General features: G+C 42.8%; 1 protein-coding gene across 7 annotated transcripts in view; it reads left to right on the top strand.

Annotated features, from left to right (window-relative positions):
• The window catches only part of LOC119964821 (LIM/homeobox protein Lhx9), a 58,962-nt gene extending 38,618 nt beyond the window's left edge, over positions 1 to 20,344 (top strand). Inside the window, exons 1-6 of one of the 7 annotated variants that reach the window (XM_038794852.1) lie at positions 1,714 to 1,886; positions 10,896 to 11,098; positions 11,976 to 12,179; positions 13,517 to 13,872; positions 16,086 to 16,288; positions 17,441 to 18,794. In XM_038794852.1, the coding sequence (XP_038650780.1) occupies positions 11,980 to 12,179; positions 13,517 to 13,872; positions 16,086 to 16,288; positions 17,441 to 17,704 (1,023 nt within the window). In that variant the 5' untranslated portion in view covers positions 1,714 to 1,886; positions 10,896 to 11,098; positions 11,976 to 11,979 and the 3' untranslated portion in view covers positions 17,705 to 18,794. Of the gene's footprint in view, positions 1 to 1,713; positions 1,887 to 10,547; positions 11,109 to 11,975; positions 12,180 to 13,516; positions 13,873 to 16,085; positions 16,289 to 17,440; positions 18,795 to 19,609 lie in introns of those variants that run through there. The other 6 variants (XM_038794853.1, XM_038794855.1, XM_038794857.1 and 3 more) reach the window with 6 other exon arrangements.
• The last annotated feature ends 135 nt before the right edge of the window (positions 20,345 to 20,479 follow it).

The raw sequence follows: 20,479 nt of genomic DNA, 5'->3' as shown, positions 1-20,479 counted from the left end.
GTTAATCAAGCAGGGGATTTTCCTATCGGAGGAATTATTATTCGCATGTCGTTGTTGTCGAAACGCATCCTTAATTATCTTTCACCATAGTTGATAAAGCGAAAATATTCGAGCACTATTGCCAGAAAATAACTTAAGTTTGTACTTTGCGTTGTAAGTAACCTTAATAGGGCAGGTAAAAACCTGGACACTTCCAAAGCAGAGGGAGACAGATTTAGCTGGAGAGCATGAAAAGAGGTTTATATTGTACACTTTGTCTCAGCCCCATTTTAGACACTTAGGTAACAGTTTGACGATTACATTCTAGCGAGACAATGCCCAAGTCCAGATTGTGCCAAAGGGTGCCATGCGGTGAAGATTGGCCTGTGACATGGCAAAGTGTTGGGAGCATTGGGCCTCCTGACGATAGCCCTTCGTCGTCAGACAGTTTGGTAGAGAGATGCCCGTGACTTTGCTGAGGATTTGCAGGTTAATGACACCGCCAGTTCGTAACTTGGTGAATGTAGATGTGAGGCGTGGTGTCACGTGAATGCACCTACACTAAACCGTTCATGTTCGGAGCTCAGGAGGAAGATTTGGCTGGCATTCGAATGGGCAAAGGGTTTCCTTTCATGAGAAAGCAAATACAGTCTATTAAAAAATCCCGGTTTGTCGTTTGAATAGACAACACGGATCGTTGCACAATGCTGCACCACCTTGAATACGATCTTATTGAAATCATTTTTGCATCTAATTTGATGGCTGCCCAGGCCGGGATTTGTTGTCCTGCGGTCAATACCGCCAATACTTTCATCAGTATGAATCGCACCGAATTCATTGAAAATAAAGAACATCCTTTCTTAAATAATACACAAGGATGCCGAGTATTGTCTGAAACGAGTATATATACATATATATATATATATATATATTAAAAGTACTCCCAGCAAATGTGACGAGAATAATGAACAAGAACTTCATCAATACATTAGAGCACTTGAATACTTCTGGTTAATATCGCGTCAAATGCAATTGATGTAATATATCTATCAGTCTGTGTGCCGGTAAATGTATCAGAGTTAATCACTGTTGGCTCCAGCAACAACTCGATGTTGGTATCACTTTCTTTACGGTCAAATATTAAACCTGGCTCGTTATTGATTAACTGGATATGCGAATCGAACTGGAGAACGGGTCTACATCGAAACAAAAACATGATATTCACGTATGTAACAAGTCATGATCAGTTTCAGTGTCTTGGCAGCAAGGCGTAAATAATTGTTCAACACATGAGACGCGGTAAAAACAAAAAAAATGACACTTTCACACAAAAATGGGAGAGTCGTGCATGTCAGAAATGCTGTGAAATTCGCCGAATAAAAAGATGTCATCTTCGACAACCGCTGGATTGTGGAAACACAGTCTCCAACGGAACTTTTGTGATAATAGGCTGAACAAATTAGATAGATAATCATTTAGCAGTCGATTGTGCTGGAAAGTATCTGTAAGATGCAAAAATAAATTGAAGGTGGAAACGCCGAATTTTTTTTTAAAGAACACATTTCGGAACCGAATTCCTCTCCTGGCAGTTCTATTTTCTTTGTGTATGTGGATTTGGTACAGGTCAATAAATAATGAAAAAGCTGGTGGTTGTGCTGGAGGCGGGTCAGGGATCGCACCTTCCACGTCAGTTATATATTGAGCCCAGCGTTCAGACTGCGGGCTCAATTGCGGGAACGTCCTTAACAAGCGGCTCTTTTATTTTAATTAACAGGAGCAACCCGCTCGCGAGGCTCAAGCTCAACCCTGAGCCGTGACAGGATAATTCCCACCGACTCCATCCCAGGACCAGCTTTCCAACACCCGCCCTCCATTTTCATGCTGGAACCGAACCCGGGAAGGTGAAGGTAAGTTCCACTTGTGAGATTTTGCCGATGTATCCATGCTGGTGACATTATTGCGAAACGGAATTGGAAGCCAGCCTTACTGTAGAGCACACTTGGTGCTTTCTTAACAAAGGGCATTAATATTTACCCATTTGAATTGCCTAGCAACGCCATTCAGATTCCCGAGAGCTTGGAGACGCCGAATTGTGTCGGGTTCTTGATTAATAGCAGGTATTGTGAAGAACACCCAGCTATTCACCTGTTTCCAACGCCGGAGTGTAATTGTGCGCATCTTCCGACCTAAAGCTGTGTCTGTGGTGTGAATGAGCCCATGGAATTCTGAATGCCCGTGCTTTTCATGGGGCTGAGTTTAAAGAGAAGAGGATTCTTTATTACACCGAATACTCCATAAATAATTTGAGCTCTTTATAAACGAGGTGAGGGATGGTATTAATAGGGATGGGCTAAAACAAAACTCGGTCTTTTCTCCTATCAACTTCGTCGGATGTTACTTTAAATTATCCTTCGATCACACATGGAGCTGAGGAACGCCCAAGGTTTTTTTAAAAAATCATGTTTTTCCATCAAATTGGTAATTTTCAAAAATGGCCTTAAATCTAGAAACCTTACATTACCTGAGAGCGTACGTATTGTTTTTACACTGTACTATGCTAACGCATGCAAGCAATCAAATCATGGCCCTCAGCAATGGGAAAGGGAAATATTTCATGGTTTTGGCGGAGCTGTGAGGGGAACATTTAATATTGTTCTGAAAATACATACTATGGATACATTATTTTTTTCAGTATTTTTCTATTTAGCAGATTTCCGAATGTTCCTGCTCTGATTGTTTAATGAATTGCATCATTTTATAGTTAGTAACTTGAAAGGTAACGTAAGTTGAAGGATTGACCGAGATCACGATGGCACCAAACTAAACATTCGCTGTGATTAGCTGTAACATCGTGCTTGCAGGGTTTTTTTTTAGCGGAGTGCGTGGATTGGGGTTGGTTGAGGGAGTGGTGTGGGGGCTATGGTTAATAGTCCAAACATTGTTTAACACTCCGCAGGGCACTATATATAGTTGCAGCTTAAAGCAAATTGGAAGCCCATAACAGTTAGAAAAAAGCGCACTTCCAGAAACTGTACACCACTGTGGCAGCTCAAAGGCTCGGACAGTTATGGTAATGATTCTTTGAAATGTATGAAGTGTGTGCCAGGCCCATACTTAAATATGGCACCACATTTAGCCTTTGTGTCGAGATAGCTCTTCCATTTTGGCCTTGTTTTTTTTGCCCGAGCGTTTATCAGGCACGGCATCAACCTGCTCTTCAGCAGAATCCAATCCAAGTGAAGATGAAACATCGTTCCCAAGAATAGCGCTTTCGGCTGAACACTCCAGCCAATATATGTGGGTGCTATTTTATCCTTTTTTTAAAAAACAAATCTTGATCCAATTTTTCACATTCAAGGCCCACAGAGCAATTTCAACTTTTGTTTGTCTGTAAATCCTTTGAGCCCTTTATCATGTTGTAATTGCTGAAATCAGAGATCCGCTGCTCTGGCGGATTCACCTGTTACTTAATGAGCTTTCTCTTCACACCCTGGACAACAGCCTCTTGCCTCCGGAACTTGGTTTTGCCGAATCATCTGTGACAACGCTTCTGAAATGACATGTTTCTACCTGCACTCTAAATTATCGCTTGTAATGTATCTTACGTGAAGATTACAATCGAAACTTATTTTACCCTGATTACGAACCAATTGCGCTGGCAGTTGACCATTTTAGACTCTATCTAGATATTGTTACTTCCCTACTTGGTATTCAATCATTCGGAATTGAATTATAAGGCTATCCGGTGGGACCTTTGGGTGGTGAACATTACATTAAAATATTAACTTTAGACAATGGTACTGGGCAAAAAACCAAATTGACTGCCTTTCCTGGAAACATGATAATTATATACTAAAAATCGTTCACGCCATAATAGGCTTATTCGGTAGCCGAAGGCCAAGAATGCGCATCCTTGAACATAAATACCATGCTAATTATATACAGTAAATATATACACAGTCACTCAAAAATAATTTGGATAACAAAGGCTAACTAGGATTCCAAAGAAGAGCATTTAAAATGTTAGGGACTGACTTTTTAATTTTAGTTTAATTTCCAATTTACGATTAAATCATTTAACCTAGACTTATACGGATGATGATGAATTCGGATGTTAATATCTGCAGGTACAACCGCAACTTTCACATTTTAATTAACAAATTCAAAGTGTGTGTACATTCCATGTAGGTGTCTGTTATTGCAGTGTATGTCCTGAAATCGTATGGTTTGCAACCACCCAAAATGTTCATTTCCGACGGAATAAAGTTGATTCTCTCTCCACACCCCGAATTCTGTTTTCCATTTAACCAGGGCAGACAATATTAATCAAAGTGAAACAAATAAAATCGGCAAAGGGTGACAAATGTGTTCTAAACAAACTTAGGAAAACGCTAAATTTGATAAGCTCATTTTTTAAAAAACATTTACAAGGACCCCGTGATACTTACAATGAACTATAGCTTTCAAAAAGGATTACAGAGATGACCGGTACAACACTCAGATCGCGCTTAATGCGTTTGTAACTTCTTTTCCCCCTGCATGTTTTAACTCCACAAAGTGCTGCAGTAACAGGAAATGGTGTAATTCACTAATAATTGAGTGGATTCCGTCCTCTGTAATGTAGCTGCCTGATCTCCGCCGCTAAGACAATGCCCGAAAGCTGTTGATTAAGAATTCGAGCAGCGAGCATTATCAGCCCACGTGTTGTAACAACGTGCTGCCATTGACGCCAGTACACTTTAATTTGTATCACTCTGTTGTGTAATAAGAACGTGCAAGGGTAAACTGCAAATTAAATGGAAGATATCGATAAATGGAAGCAAGATAAGTCGCATTTTAAAACGTTGTAATTTTAGCATTGTTCGCTCCCAGGATTGCAAAAAAATCTGCTCTCCTTGTCAGCAGCTCATCACCCCGTGCACCTTACTGTGCCTGATGGAGCGGACCAAGAGATCACATAATTAATTAAATGAATACAGATGTATGGGTTTAGCCATTTTTGAGTTATGTTATTGTAGCCGACCAATTACTGGTAATAGTGCCATTGAGCAGAGATAGATATGTAAATTTAACACCGTTTTTTACCCCTCAAATGGAAAAATAGCTCCTCAGCTCTTATGCACCTGCAGGTTTGCATAGAACCAGAGGAAGTGCATTATCCAACAAATGGAAAGAAAGTACTCCAACTTCAGAGCCTGTTAATTGAATTCATTCAATGGAGCTTGGGTTATGTTTGAGCTTTTATCCGCCAGGTCGGGATGCACAGATAGAAGACTTCGGCATCAATTCATTATGCCGAGGCACTGGGTTTAGAAAGTGTTTACAGCTGTAGGACACCTTATATAGCTGCGATTAGAGAAAGGAGAAAGAACGACTCCCGGAGTATAAAACTGCCATTCTGTTAAAGCAATTCCACATCAATAAAGCGGCGAGAGCATGTCAGTGTGCGTGAAAGATAACTCGCCTTCAGACGTACACAAGATCCTGATGTTTAATGTTTGTTTGAATTTGCATAAGGTCCTCATTAGATAGTTGTTAATTAGAGTTAAACACGCACTCATTAGTTGAATTTACTGGTCTCCTATTGGTTGGGTTTATTACCTGAGAATAACATTTGCGTACGCGCACTTTATTCTGTTCTACCCGTGTCCGCCTGCGAGCGGGAGGAACAGAACCGAAATCTATCAGAAACTGCCTCATAAAATGGCCACTTGTGCCAAACTTGCGCACGAACCGGGGCGGCACAAAAAACAAAAACGCTTTGGTTAAATCGACTCAGCATTTAAAACTGATCCCTGTGTCAAGGAGCTCTGAAGTTGGGGCTGCGTGGACGGGGCCATTCGGTTGTAACCTCAGACAGCAGCTTAATTCTGGAGCAATGCTCATCCACAGCATATTAGGCGTGATACTATTGGATAACATTGTGTGCTATGAGATCACATAACAATATGCTGGGGGCGAGAACGTGTTATGTAGTCAGACCCCCCCCCCCCCCCCCAGACAATTTGCAGTGACCATTAACAGATTTACAGATAACGTTAGCCCTGTCACAAAATCACTTCAGTTCGAGATGTACTTTTCCTCTTGTTTTGCATTTGATTTTCAATGGATCATATGGATAATAACAGCAGTGAGATGTGCTTTAATTCCTGGTGCTGAGATTTCTGTGTAAACGGTGACCCGGTGGCAATGACTGACCCTTGCTTTGCAATTGCATTTTCCAAAATTACAGCAATGAAAATCATTGTTGAGAACTGTTAGCATGTGACACCAACGTGGAAAACATCCGCAAGGGTAATGGGGATTTCCTTGAGAGTATTTCTGCGCACATGTAGAACTATCACTGCTCTATTTATAAGCCATTGATTTCTGTACAAAACGACTAATTGCATTACTTACAGCAAATAACAGCCCTGCTGTACATATTATAGCGTGCCAGCAACAAACAAATCACTGCTTATTTCACTTGATTGACTTCATTTTCACATGAAATTGTGCCTTATGAGCTAAACTCTGGCAATCTGGCTGGTGCACATACCCGCTAAGCAGCACACATTGCTAATTGAATCTGTTTAAAAATAAAAGCTTCTCCATGTCGTAAATGTTCATCTTACAGCTGCAACTAAGGGACAAAGAGGGAGCGTCAGTTAATTTACAGGTACGATGCTGACTATGAGCTTGCATCTTGCTGGGAAATTTAATCTGTATGGTTTGCACGCGATCTAACCGTTGTATGTGAGATCCCAAGGGATTTCAGAAGAGAAACTCCATAGACAGGAACCCCCCATATAGATCGGGCTATAGGTGTGATCAAACACGCGGCAGCTGGCACAGCCAAGACTGGGGCGAAAACAGCTTGTCAGAGGATTTGTTCTAAACCAATTAGTTTAAACTGTATATCAGAATAAGCATATGGGTGTGAGGGAGAGGCAGAGAGAGGCAACGATAGAAACAGAGACAAAGACATACAGACAGACATCCGTAATAGACAGACTTTGACAAAGGCGTTCGGGACGAAATTGAATTATTCCCAGTACCGATAAATAAGGATTGGCTGTTTGCAACCAGTGTGCATTTGCGAATGGGCATCCGGCGTATTTCTAGTTACATACCAAACCATTTTGAAAGACAGTTAGCAGTTCCTCGGAGCTCGATTAGGTCTTATCAACGAGCACATCCAGCCTGGATCTAACCAGAGGTCGGCCTGTTCCCCTTTATAATTCTGGACAGTGTGTATTCCCCTGTCAATCGTATCAGAAAACTGTCACCGTTTTGGAGCCTTTTAAAAAAAACAAGTAATTTAGTCCGCATTCAGAAATGTGCTTTAGATATTGTGAATGGAGGGCGGAGGAATATCCACATTCAGTCGAGTAATTTTTTAAAATTGTATTAAGGTACCTTCAAAAAAATATAATTTGGCCAGTTAACCAAACGCATAAGATTGTTCAAAACCGCAAATCAGCGGTAAGGGGTGGTGTAAATAAAAGGTCAAATAAACGATTAATTTTCGTTTATTCCCATTTCCTGCAGAAAGTGCATCAGTTGTGATTATAAACTAGAAACCGAAAATACCGCTTCTGTACATTTTAGTGCGGTCCTTTACAATTCCAAATATACAGCATCTGTTTTGGTGTCATTGCAACTGTTATAAGATATAATCAACAAGAAGGGGGTAGATTCAAATTGGAAAGCTGTACGCTTTCCTGTCTGCATTTATACTCTACTATCTGGTCCAGGCGAGTATTGAAATCCATCTGCCGTCCACATTTACTGTTCCAGATTCTTTCACCCATCCTCCCCATGCCCTTGCAGCCCTCCATGTGAATTTTAACACCTCTCCCAATCGGAAGGTATGTTTAAGACTAGAATAGGCTTAAGATTGGGTCCTTCCATCAAGATCATGGCATTTGAGCGAAATAGGTCGGAGACGCCAGGTTGCAGGTTAAATGTTGAATATTAATGATAAAATAAATAGGTGTGGGTTGGGAGCAGGGATCCACTGAGGTTTCTCATTCTCGAATCAGATTTGTGGTCACCACCCCCCAATATTGCGGCGCACATTCTGGCAGAATCATCTGCAGGTTCAAACTCAAGGGTGTTCCCAATGTTGAAGACCTTTGTCCATGTTGGGGTCAGGGTGTGTCTCACTACTAGCCTGCACGAACACAAGCTTGAGCAACTCTCTTGTGCCCACCGAGATGCACCGTAGATACAGAATGGGAGTGTGACTCGTGTAATTTCAAGGGAGGAATTTGGAAAGTTTCGATTGACTTGAGACGCACGTGCGTTCTCACGCAAGCGCGCAAACTCTCGTGAGCATGAGCTGAATGAGCAGCAGCACAGACAAAACAAAAGGCAGAGGCTAACCATGGACATGACCTCCCCCCTTTAAGATAGCTCTGTTCAACGTCAAAACTGCGAGTCGCTGAGAAGAGTGTGAAAGGATGCTGAGAATGGATAGGTTCACTGCAGAATTGCAGACATTTGCGGACATTTGCAGAGAGATTCTGCTCCTCAAACTGTTCATTCCTATCTCTGAGAGTTACGCTTATAAATGTTTATATAGTAAATATCGTGTATCCATAAATACATCCCGATAGTCCCGATAGTCACAGACTAATTGGGGATGGGGTGGAATTGCAAAGACAATTGCACACGCAGTAAAATCTCACACTTACCTTGAGTTAAAGGTTACCTTGATGGTGTTTAACTTTTGGAATCCATGCTGCAGTTTGTTCTGAGTGAACCATGTGCTGATGTCCACATGTTGGATGTGCTAAACTTTTTTATTTCGGGGAGGGGAGGTTGGAGGTCCCCCTCACTCATGCTGGCGACTGATTTTCACAACAGAGCTGTGACTCTGTGCGATCACATACAATTCAACACTGATCTTCAGGGCAATGCAGGCCGGAGAAGTGCGGCGCTGCACTCATTTCTGGGCCCAACTGGCCTGTAAATATCGTGGTTGCTTCACTGCGAGTGGAGAGAGGAGGAAGGTGGGGAGAGAGGAGGAAGGTGTGGAGGGAGGAGGAAAGTGGGGAGGGAGGAGGAAGTGTGGGAGGGAGGAGGAAGGTGGGGTGGGAGGAGGAAGGTGGGGAGGGAGGAGGAAGGTGTGGAGGGAGGAGGAAGGTGGGGAGGGAGGAGGGAGGTGTGGAGGGAGGAGGAAGGTGTGGAGGAGGAGGAAGGTGGGGAGGGAGGAGGAAGGTGGGGAGGGAGGAGGAAGGTGGGGAGGGAGGAGGAAGTTGGGGAGGGGGGAGGAGGGGGAGGAGGGGAGTGGGGGGGAGGGGGGAGGAGGGGCGTTGGGGGGGAGGAGGGGGGAGGGGGGGAGGAGGCTGGTGGGGAGGCGGAGGGGATGGTGGGGAGGGAGGAGGAAGTTGGGGAGGGTGGAGGGCGTGGAGGAAGGTGGGGAGGGAGGAGGAAGGCGGGGTGGGAGGTAGAAGGTGGGGAGGGGGAGGGGGAGTGGAAAGAGGAGGAATGTGGGGAGAGTGGAGGAAGGTGTGGAGGGAGGAGGGGAGTGGAGGGGGAGGAGAGTGTGGAGAGAGGAGGAAGGTGGGGAGGGAGGAGGGGAGTGGAGAGAGGAGGAAGGTGGAGAGGGAGGAGGAAGGTGGGGAGGGAGGAGGAAGGTGGGGAGGGAGGTGGGAGAGAGGAGGAAGGGGGGAGGGAGGAGGAAGGTGTGGAGGGAGGAGGAAGGTGGGGAGGGAGGAGGAAGGTGTGGAGAGGAGGAAGGTGGTGGAGAGGAGGAAGGTGTGGAGGGAGGAGCGGAGTGGAGGGAGGAGGAAGGTGTGGAGGGAGGAGGGGAGTGGGGAGAGTGGAAGGAAGGTGTGGAGGGGGAGGAAGGTGTGGAGAGGAGGAAGGTGTGGAGAGGAGGAAGGTTGTGGAGAGGAGGAAGGTGTGGAGGAGGAGCGGAGTGGGGAGAGAGGAGGAAGGTGTGGAGGGAGGAGGAATGTGGGGAGAGAGGAGGAAGGTGTGGAGGGAGGAGGGAGTGAGAGGAGAAGTGAGGGGGTGAGTGGAGTGAGAAGACGGTGGTAGGCGACTGCTTTAATGGCCGTGGAGCGGGGTTGCTGTGTGGGAATAGAAACACTGCCCGGCCAAACAGAGACGATTCATTTATTTCCCGAGTCTACCCAAACAATTACAGGACTTTCCGGAAATTAGTTTGAAATGATGTTATCATAAAACACTTCAACTAGACCTGATGTGTCTTTTTGTAAATAAAAATGTAGCGGAATGTTGCAGGAGAGGTGGGTGTATATAATCCCAAACTTGCTTTAAAACCAATTGCCTTCATTTTCGCCTAAAATGATGTTTTCCTATGCAGGTTAATTTGTTGGTATTTATACAAAGCGAAGTTTTTTTTTTGAGAAATCCATTATCCTATTGAAGAATACCTGTTGCTTTGGAGAGAGATAAAGGAAGCTCACATTTCTCCTTTTGCCCAATCGGAAAGTGGCATAAACTAACCACATTTGGAAAATCGAATCCGCCTGGAGCTGTCATTGACCGTCCGTCAATAGCCAATGAAAAGCCTGTGACAGGCCTTTGTAAGAAAAGGATTAGGTGGCAGTGTATCCAACTCCTCCTACCAAATTATCCAACTGTGCCCTGGCGAGAGGTTGCAGCAAATCGGCAAAACTGTGTGCTCCCAGCCAGCAAGCTGCAATCGGATCAGCAAGGACTTGGAGCTGAGGAGTCAGGGGAATGCGGCTAAAATCACCCTAACATCATTGTTTGCCCATTATTTAAAACTAATCTGCAGGGATTCCCTCTCTCAGAAAGCTTGGCACCGTATGGTCCCCAGCAGCAGCGAGTAATGACTATTTCCCCCCGCGCGCTGGAGAATTTGACGTGTTGTATTTTTCCCCCATTAGAGATTAGCACTTTATTTTTTTTCTCTCTCTCTAATTGTCTTGTGGCAGTATATCCCATGGTTTAAGCTGGGGCCTGTATGGAAGTACTAAGGGCCAGGTCCGAGGAAGACACGTGTACTTTCCGTCAATCAGCTATGCTTTTCCACGGTATCTCTGGGGGCGAGATACAGGGGATTATGGAGGAGATGGAAAGGCGATCCAAGACGGATTCCCGTCTCTCCAAAGGAGTGCAGATGAACGGAAGGGAAACGGTAAGACGAAATCATCATCAACAACAAATGACTTGGGAGACACACACACACACACCGCTAACTTCCTCCCTTTCCCCTGAGCAGTTCCCCAGAAATGAAATGAAAATCGCTTATTGTCACAAAATTGAACCCGCTTAGTACTGCTGGTCTGCGTTTAAAAGAAGCAAATGTTAAGCCATTCGATTCACATTTACTTTTTGGGGGGGAATCAGGGAAAATATCTCCGTTCCATTCAATACACCACGGCCTGATTTTTAATCCATCGCACTGACTGAGAGAGAAATGGGTTTGACAGAGATTTACTCTGGGAGTGGGGGTGGTGGGGTGTATCCACACACAATGAAATTCAAATATTGCAATTAAACACTTTTTTCAAATCGCCTTGTGAATTGACACCTTTCTGCCGCGATTGTCCGTTCTTCGGATTGGCAACAACATTGCACCAATTAATTACAATCCTAATAAAGTAATATTTTAGGGTGGGGGATGAGAGTACGTTGACGACGCGGTTATTTAGTCAACTTTCAGCGAAAGAACTCCCCGCTTTAAACGAGTTGCGCGCACTTTAGGCTTATTCTTTTTAATTAACGTTTAGCAGAATGACTTGAACTTGCTCCTACCTAGAGTGTAAAATATGATAACTCGGGGTTCTGAAAGTTGCTGGAGCGGGGGCGGGAGAATCTTCGGGTAACAGCAGATGAACACATCCAAAATCCTTACCTGCAAAATATTTTGCTTGATACAAATCTTGCCCCGCCCCCTCCTGTTTTCTTAGCCTTCTGCAGCCTGTGTTTATACATTTGATATGGTGAACTTTTAAACTGACATTGGCCTGGTTGTTGATTTTATTTGTTGTTTTTTAAACTCTGTTTTGCAGACCCATGCCTTCTATGAACCCGGATAAACCCGCCTTGTGCGCTGGCTGTGGCGGTAAAATAGCAGACAGATATTACCTGCTGGCAGTAGACAAGCAGTGGCATCTAAGGTGTCTCAAGTGCTGTGAATGTAAACTCGCTCTGGAGTCAGAACTGACTTGTTTCGCCAGGATGGCAGCCATTTACTGTAAGGAAGATTACTACAGGTAATCATAGTCACACGCCTGATTTCCTTTCTCGAAATAAAGCGTGCATTCCGCCCCCCTCCCTCCGCTCCCCCCCTTAACTCGGGCGCACGTAAATAGAAGGGAGATAACGCACCACTTGGGTTAGTGACCACATTAGTGTTGTGTTGTGTATCTGCTGCATTACAGTTGAGGCGTATGTATTTCCCAAACATCTACTGCTTAATCCGGCCAACCAGTTATCTTATTTTTTCCGCGTTTAAAGCGGATCAGAAGTTGGGGCCTTTCACTTGTTAAGACTGTGGGGACAATTCCGAATCACCCTTAAAATAGACATGAAGTGGTCGCGGTTGTTTGGCTGGGTTGCAGTGGGACCCCTCTTCCCCCCCCCCCCCCCCCCCCCTTCCCACCATTCTTTTTTTGCACAGCTCATTGTCGGCCTGTGCAGGACCCAGGAGAAGGAAGCTGCAATTTAAACTAGAACTGGAAACTCATTTATTATGTAGCTATAACATATTTTCCTGCACGTTTGCTAATGTGTGATTTCGTTTTGAGGGTGAGATTTATAGAAATAAACTAGATATCGACCCCCCCCCCCCCCCCAAAAAAAATACACTGTGCCAGTTACAGTTAGAGATACAAACGACAACTAATGCCAATGAGCCCTTCACATGTTTCCTGATGTGGAGACGAAGCTAGCGCTATTATGACAAACGTCAAGTTCTGAGAGCAACTTTGCCATATTTCATCGATCATAAGTGTGGTCATTAATTCTCTTAAAATGGACAGATCAGCTACTATTGGTCCTCCCCCCCCCCCCCCCCCCACCCCCCCCCCCCCCCCCCAGTCCCTCCACCCCAACCCCCCCCCCCCCACCCCCCCACCCCCCCCCCCCCCCCCCCCCCCCAATGATATTTTGCCGGACACCACCAGGTATTCGGCCTTTCCTCCTTATTCGCCAGAAATATGGTAAACCCCAGTTTTAGTGAGGAAGCTTCAAGTTGTCATCGCTCTCCGTGCCACTTTAAGATGCCTTAGCTGGAATTGGTCAAAGTGTCTTCAAACCCCTTCGAGGTGACACTCTTTTCACGCTACAGATATCTAGTTGGACCTAACAGAATCTACCACTGATCCAACTACGGTGCAAGTAACACGAGCACCAGTTCACTGCAGTCGATGTGGCCCAGGTTGTTCAAAATGTGAAGTAAAAGTTGTAAGCCGTGATTAAATATTAATAGATCAATATGATTGTTGTCCTTTGACACTTACTTTGTTGACGGCAGGGCATTTCGCCCAGCAATATATATACGGTGCGCCTATGTCTAAACGCTGTGCGCCCTTGTTTCTTGTTTTTGCAGGAGGTTTTCTGTGCAACGCTGTTCCCGCTGCCATCTCGGAATATCCGCCTCGGAAATGGTAATGCGAGCCAGGGACTCAGTCTATCACTTGAGCTGTTTCACGTGTACGACTTGCAACAAAACACTAACCACAGGCGACCACTTTGGCATGAAAGATAATTTGGTTTACTGCAGAGTTCATTTCGAGTCCCTGATGCAGGGAGACTATCACACGCAGCTGAACTACACCGAGCTGGCGGCAAAGAGTGGGGGGCACGGTTTGCCTTATTTCAACGGGACAGGCACTGTCCAGAAAGGACGCCCCAGGAAAAGAAAGAGCCCTGCCCTCGGAGTTGATATCCCAACTTACAATCCAGGTGGGGGAAAAAATACCAAAAAACTGTTAAAAAAATGTAACAAAAATAATCGATGAAGGGAAGACTGCGTATTGAGATACGAGCATAAAGGGTAACTGTTGACCAATGTGTCCATGATCCATTGGAAATTCTTTCTCATTTACTTTTAAAATTCCATTCAGATACTACTGATCTTAAATGATATTCAGAAATGATTTTTGCAAACTCTCCGCTGTTGTTTTAAAAGTCCCGCGAACCTAGAACGTAAATAACGCTGCAAAGAAAAATATGCATGCTAAGATTTAGAATCGTTAGGCTCCTGTCGGCTGCATGGTCCCACGGCCTAACTCAAAATATTCCTCAAAGTTGTGGCCCACTTAAGTGTTTTGATTGGACTAATCGGGCCGCCATACAAACTAACTTCCCGTATTTGGTGACTCCAGGAAAAAATTGTTCTGCATAGATCTCTTAAAAAAATAAGTCAACTTGATTTTTTACTATTTTTCAAAAGAAAAAAGAATAAATGCTTTGTGGACGTTCTACACACTGGGCCCAATTACATGCTGGTCCATTGTGTCCCTTTTGTAGATGTTTCTTAATTGCGGTTATTCCTCGGAGCAGTTTGGCGCGCATTCCGAGATTCTGATGTTCAAATGAATGGAAGAGGAATCACGTAATCTAGAGGTTAATTGTTTTGTGTTAATTAGACGTGACATAGGAATCCCTGGTTTCCAGTCAGGCATAAATCACCCCATCGCACTCAAAACCTACCGTAGACCCACCTTGAGGTAACATACTGTGTACACTCGTTAGTGTATATCCATGTAGTCTTCAGCGTTCCCTTCAGCTTTAATGAAAATGCATTTATCAAACTTTAAATATGTTTATACATTTAGTACTAAGTGCATAATCGTTGACAAAAAAGCTGCCTTTACTGAGAGAAAATGTGGATGTTAAAGTGTGAACAATGTCCATGCCTCGGTTACTGTTGAATGGCATGTTGTTTATTCGATCAGATTGTAAACGTGAAGTAGTACCTGCTAATTCACACGACTGTAACCGGGATTTCTTAAAATTTACCTGTAACTTCCTTGGTTTGGAAATTAGGAATCAAAAGATTTAATTATAATTCATATGTCCTATTCAATAATCCCGAATAACCGTTAACAAAATGTGGTAAACTGTTTACCTGCCTGCAGCCTTTGACAGGGTTGATGGACAATATGCTACCCCCGCCTCCAAAAAAAAGTCGGTTTGGATACAAGAAGTTTTTTTTTGAATGAACTTACACAAATCCAAAGATTTCTCTGGTCAGAAAGTTCACTAGCAAAGGTCATGTTTCAGAAAGTGTGCAGCCTAAAATGTGCAGAACGTTCTTGTGTTGGTGTGAACGGTGTGGGTCACTGTCCTGCCTGCTGGATTGTAAAATTATATAACGGCCCTTGATCCAAACCTTCGCATAAAACGCCATTAATGATTCAATAATTCCACAGCATCGGCTTAAAATGGTAAAAAGAAATGTGTTGTCGCGTTTACTTTAACACAACATGAACGGTGTACATTTTAAACAATGTTTTTGCCCGGATGTAACAACATAACGGGCAGAAAAATTACCTTCGATTTCTAAACAAAATATCTTGGATTTACTATTGAGACTGCTGAAGGGTTATTGAGACGAATGAGTGTGCCCGAGCGTAATGATCTCTGGCGAGGTATTCATTGTGGGAATAATGTGGACTCCATTTGCGAAACTTTTACCTCTGGCAGTCGCACCGAGTTAGAATGAAAAGCGGCAAATATACTCACCGACATCGATCCGTCCCATGGGTTTTGTGTCAAATATGTTACTGAACCTAAACACAGAGGCCAATGTTTTTTTTCTCGCGTGTGTGTGCCTTCAAACTATTTGTAACGTAATATTTTGAGGAGGGCTTTAAAAATAAAGTTTGCGTTGAAATTCCTGGGAGCTGGTAATCGTTTCTATGGGAATAGTGGAAAGCGACGTTAATAAGGAATTTCAAATATTGTGCAGTCCACCCCCCCCCCCCCCCCCCCCAAAACCCGGTCTAATTGGTGTGGAAAGAAATCTGGTGTATTGAAGCACACATTCCAGGGATGAGAGTTTAGCGCCCTCTAGCGAAGAGGACGCGTGGGTGAACAGTGAAGGGGGGAATCCTATTGCCCCGGTGTGAGAGATCATTAACAAACAGCATGGGTCTATTTGTAAATCCTAGGGTGCAATGAGAACGACGCGGACCATTTGGATAGGGAGCAGCAGTCATACCCGCCAACCCAGAAAACCAAGCGCATGCGCACCTCCTTCAAACACCACCAGCTTCGCACCATGAAGTCCTACTTCGCCATAAATCATAACCCAGATGCGAAAGATTTAAAACAGCTTGCTCAAAAAACTGGGCTCACCAAAAGAGTTTTGCAGGTAAGAGGCGTTCGTATTTATCTAGATCATGTTATGCACTGTAAACCCTCTGCTCCCTCCCCCACCCCCTTAATGGAATCAGAAAACTCTATATTTTCATTTCGAAACACTGACACTTGGACATGATAGACTGGGAGATCCAAACCAGTTTTAAACCAGAGCTGAAACAGTTAAGGGGGTAGTATACCACGAGGGTTTACAGTGGAGAGTCTATGTTTCATCCACTCTCGAATTGCATACATGTTAGACATTATGGTCTATGTGGCAATTCGAAAATATATCAGCATCTCGCCTGATCACCAGATGAATCACATCTTAGACTTTTCTATAGATAGCTGAAGATCAAGACTCGACACACTGCATTGCCTTGCCCTTAAATACACGACTCAGAATTAATCACTTAACTCGATTTTATTTTTTCGAAAATGACAACTTTTCAGACTTCTTAACGTTCGGTGCAAAAATGCAACTTCAATCAGCGCACTCCCAAGTAAACATCTCAAAATTGAGTCTTGATTTTAAATAGCCGGTCACACCCAATGCATTGTAAAATGGTCCACCCGCCCAACTGGGGAGTAGAGGCTGAGATTTTAATTTTCACCGGATGGGAAAACCATGTCAAGTAGAGCAGCCAAGCCTTCCTTCCATTGCCCGAATTAACTCGATCATTGATTTCATTTTCCATTGCGTTCTTTTCTTGGTCACTGAGTGAGCAAGCGGGAGAAACAGCCCAGCAGCCTAAGCATTCCTCCAAAACCGGCAGACCATAATTACCATGATGTGTTTTTGGTGGATGCAACATACGACTTCAATAGACTCATCTTAAAGTTTTAATAATTTTAGTTGCTAACTCGTTAAAGAAGCCGTTCCTTGTGTGTGTGTGTGTGTGTGGTGTTCTCGAACTTGTTCCTAGTTTTGTGCAGGAGAAGTCAATGGTATTAAAATGTAACCGGTTTCTGTTTGCATTGTGCAGCGTCAGCATTCCCCGATCCATTTAATGCTGGCCAATTTAATTCTGCATAGTATGAGCTGTTTTATTTATCTTTATATATCTATATATATATATCTATAGCGATAATTTGTGGTTTGTGATTAGCTTTTAAAAAAAGGATCAAATAATCGGTAAAAAGATTACATGGGATTGGTTTGCAGGTTTGGTTTCAAAACGCAAGAGCCAAATTCAGAAGGAACCTTTTACGACAGGAGAATGGGGGTGTTGATAAACCTGATGGCACAGCACTTCCTGCCCCGCCCCCAGCCGACAGGTCCGGCGCCGCTCTAAGTCCAAGCAGCACTTCGACCACTTTAACAGACTTGACCAATCCCACTCTGTCAGTAGTGACATCTGTGACCACTAACCTGGACGTGCACGAATCCGGGAGTCCGTCACAAACTACCTTAACGAACCTTTTCTAACATTTTTAAGCAGATTCCTTTACAACAGAACAAAACAAAACAAAAAATCCCTGGGAAGTATTAACAAAACAAAAGACAAAAATAAAACAAATCCTGTTGTTGTGTAGGATGATTTTGTTAAATAACTGATATGAATATATATTTTTTGTTTATTGACGAATTCTAGTTTACAGCAGTAGAAAAAAAGAGCAGTTTACAAAAAAATAAATGTCAATGGACTGTGCAGTGGTGACTGCGCATGCTCGAATATAATTCCAGCCTCCAATTATACTTTTTTTCCTAAAAGCTTCCAGATTTAAAAAAAAGTTTAAAGCTCCGTTAATCTTTACACTTCAGTTTTCCTCGGCACTGGTCATGTAAACATACATTTTTTTTTACTTCTGCTAAACTTACCCACCACAATTATGACTGTCTCTCCAACTGCAGGGTTGTCTTTAGGGAGAGGGAGACAAGTTTTTGTTTTTTGGTAGAGCTAATTTCATGCGCATTCACCAGTGAACATCTGTTCAGGCTACCGCGTTGTTGTCATTATGTACTGGTACCAACATGACTAAAATAAAACTCGCCAATATTTTAAAACAATCGTTCTTCGGCAGAACGAAACATGGTACTGGGTCTACTTCTCTGGAGTGGGATCCATCACAGCTTTATCATGTGCCTTATGATATATCTGAAGAAAGTCTGTGACGTGGTGTAGATTCGTGTTCCCTTGTTTTTTTTTGGAAGAGAGAAAAATAATCAATGCCCTTCTGACACCTCACGAGTTTTTTTTTGTATTGTTACCTCCTTTTCTGATAACTTTTTAAATGGGAAAACTGTTTTTTTTAAACAAAACAAAAAAAGGCGGTTGGACATGTCCTTAAAGGCAACCGTGGATACTGTCTGATTCGGAGTAGCTGGTATTCCCGATGTTAAGTACATTCGAGGTCCTTCTGTTGAACTTCGTGTTTATAATTAGTACAGTAAGTGGTTTGATGAGATTGTTGATGTTACTTTGTTTTAAAAATGAAACCATTGTACAGGCGCGTTCTCCCCTTTAATATTTATGGACCAAACCTTTGTGATATCTTATTAAAATTGTGTGATTAAAGCAGTTTGTTTGATCGTTTTCAGTTTAGCCTTCTTTCATTCGGCGCTTATAATACGATATCAAATAAGTTCCTCATGCTGTGTCTATATGCATTACCAATGGACGAAAGACCAAAACAGTGTAAAACCAGAGAAATGCGGTAATAATACAAAAAAAAGTAGACGGAGTGACATAACACCTTTTATTAAAAACAAACGGAATAAATCAGGATAAATAATTCAAGCTAAACGCACTAATGCTCTGAAAAGTGCCTGAAATAAATACACAACACATAAACGCGACAACACGGACTTCTTTCAGGAAGTTATAGATTGTATGTTTATACCAGCATTGCTTTGCAACGATCTCTATTTTTTCAATTGTCTATTTACGACTCTAGAATGCCCACTTAAAATAAATGAAAGATATTTCAGGGACAAAAAAAAAACATAGGGAAACAATTGTGTTTTAAAATGGCAAATGAAACAAGGCTGTCTATTACCAGGTCAAATGATTCAAGTAAGTCAGGTTGTGGAAGAGAGAGAGATAACTAAAAACGGCTCTGAGTAAAATTACTCGCTCAAGTAGGAGAGGGACACCACAAGTTGTCATTTTTTTTAATAAAAGGGGGTAATATAAACCGCCAGAAACTCGATAAATTCAGGGAAGACTAAAGCCAGAAACAGTCAACATCTAAACAATGAAAATTTACCTTTCCAAATAGTTTTTCACGAAACGTTAGAATTATTTTCCTTGTTTAAAAAGACATAATAAAGAGACCCCGAAAGGACAGGTTGCTCTGTAGTTTAATCAACTGTTACTATGATTTCTTTCAGGGAGAACAAATCTTGGGGCATTACAGCCAAACTTCCCGACGTTTGAAAATTCCCTAGGTATTTTAAGAAGGGGGAAGGTTGATCGGAATTCAACAGCAGTGAAGACAAAGACTATATTAACACACAATTAAATATCCTAAAACTTTACTCAGATACATAATTACAATAAGCCTCCAAAATGTCATTTGCTTGAATGTTTAAGCTAATGTAGGACGCAACGTGTTGTATTTCTTTTACGTTTAAGCTGTCAGTGGGCATGTAGAGAAACATAAAGTATGCGCTGGACTGAATCTGAAGGAATTAGGATGTGGTTAGGACAGGTCAATCTGATTTCCATCGCACAGCCAAGCTGACCAATTAAATTAAAGAGTTTTTTTCCGGACATCAAACGCAAGGCTTTGTCTGTATTCTACAATTCTAAGTGTATAATTAATTTGATATCCATTTGTAACGTGGAGACTTGCATATGATGATTATAAGCGGCATTCCTCTAACAGGGATTATCGATGTAAGGTATTTGGAGTCCAAATTCGCAAGTCCTTCAAGCCCACAGGCGACATTTTGGTGTTTCAGGTTGTAAAGCTAAATTGAGAAACCTTGTGCATGCTATTCTAATACTTTTCTCTAAATTCTTTTAAATATCAAAAGGGTCGGATGTAATATTGTCAGTACTGTTCTTGGGTGATGTGTACATTTTCATTGGTTGATGTTAATTGTAATAAACAGCTTTCAGTATTGAACGAGTTCGCTTGCTTAATGCGACAAATGATTTTGTTCACTTTCGAAGTGACCTTTTATATACAAGAGATCACACAGACTGAATTAACAGATATTTTGAATAAATTGCTACCTTCCTGTACAAACGGCCGA

Source organism: Scyliorhinus canicula, chromosome 4 (genome assembly GCF_902713615.1).
Source record: "Scyliorhinus canicula chromosome 4, sScyCan1.1, whole genome shotgun sequence".
Taxonomy (NCBI): Eukaryota; Metazoa; Chordata; class Chondrichthyes; order Carcharhiniformes; family Scyliorhinidae; genus Scyliorhinus; species Scyliorhinus canicula.
This window is presented reverse-complemented; position numbering and strand designations above follow the sequence as displayed.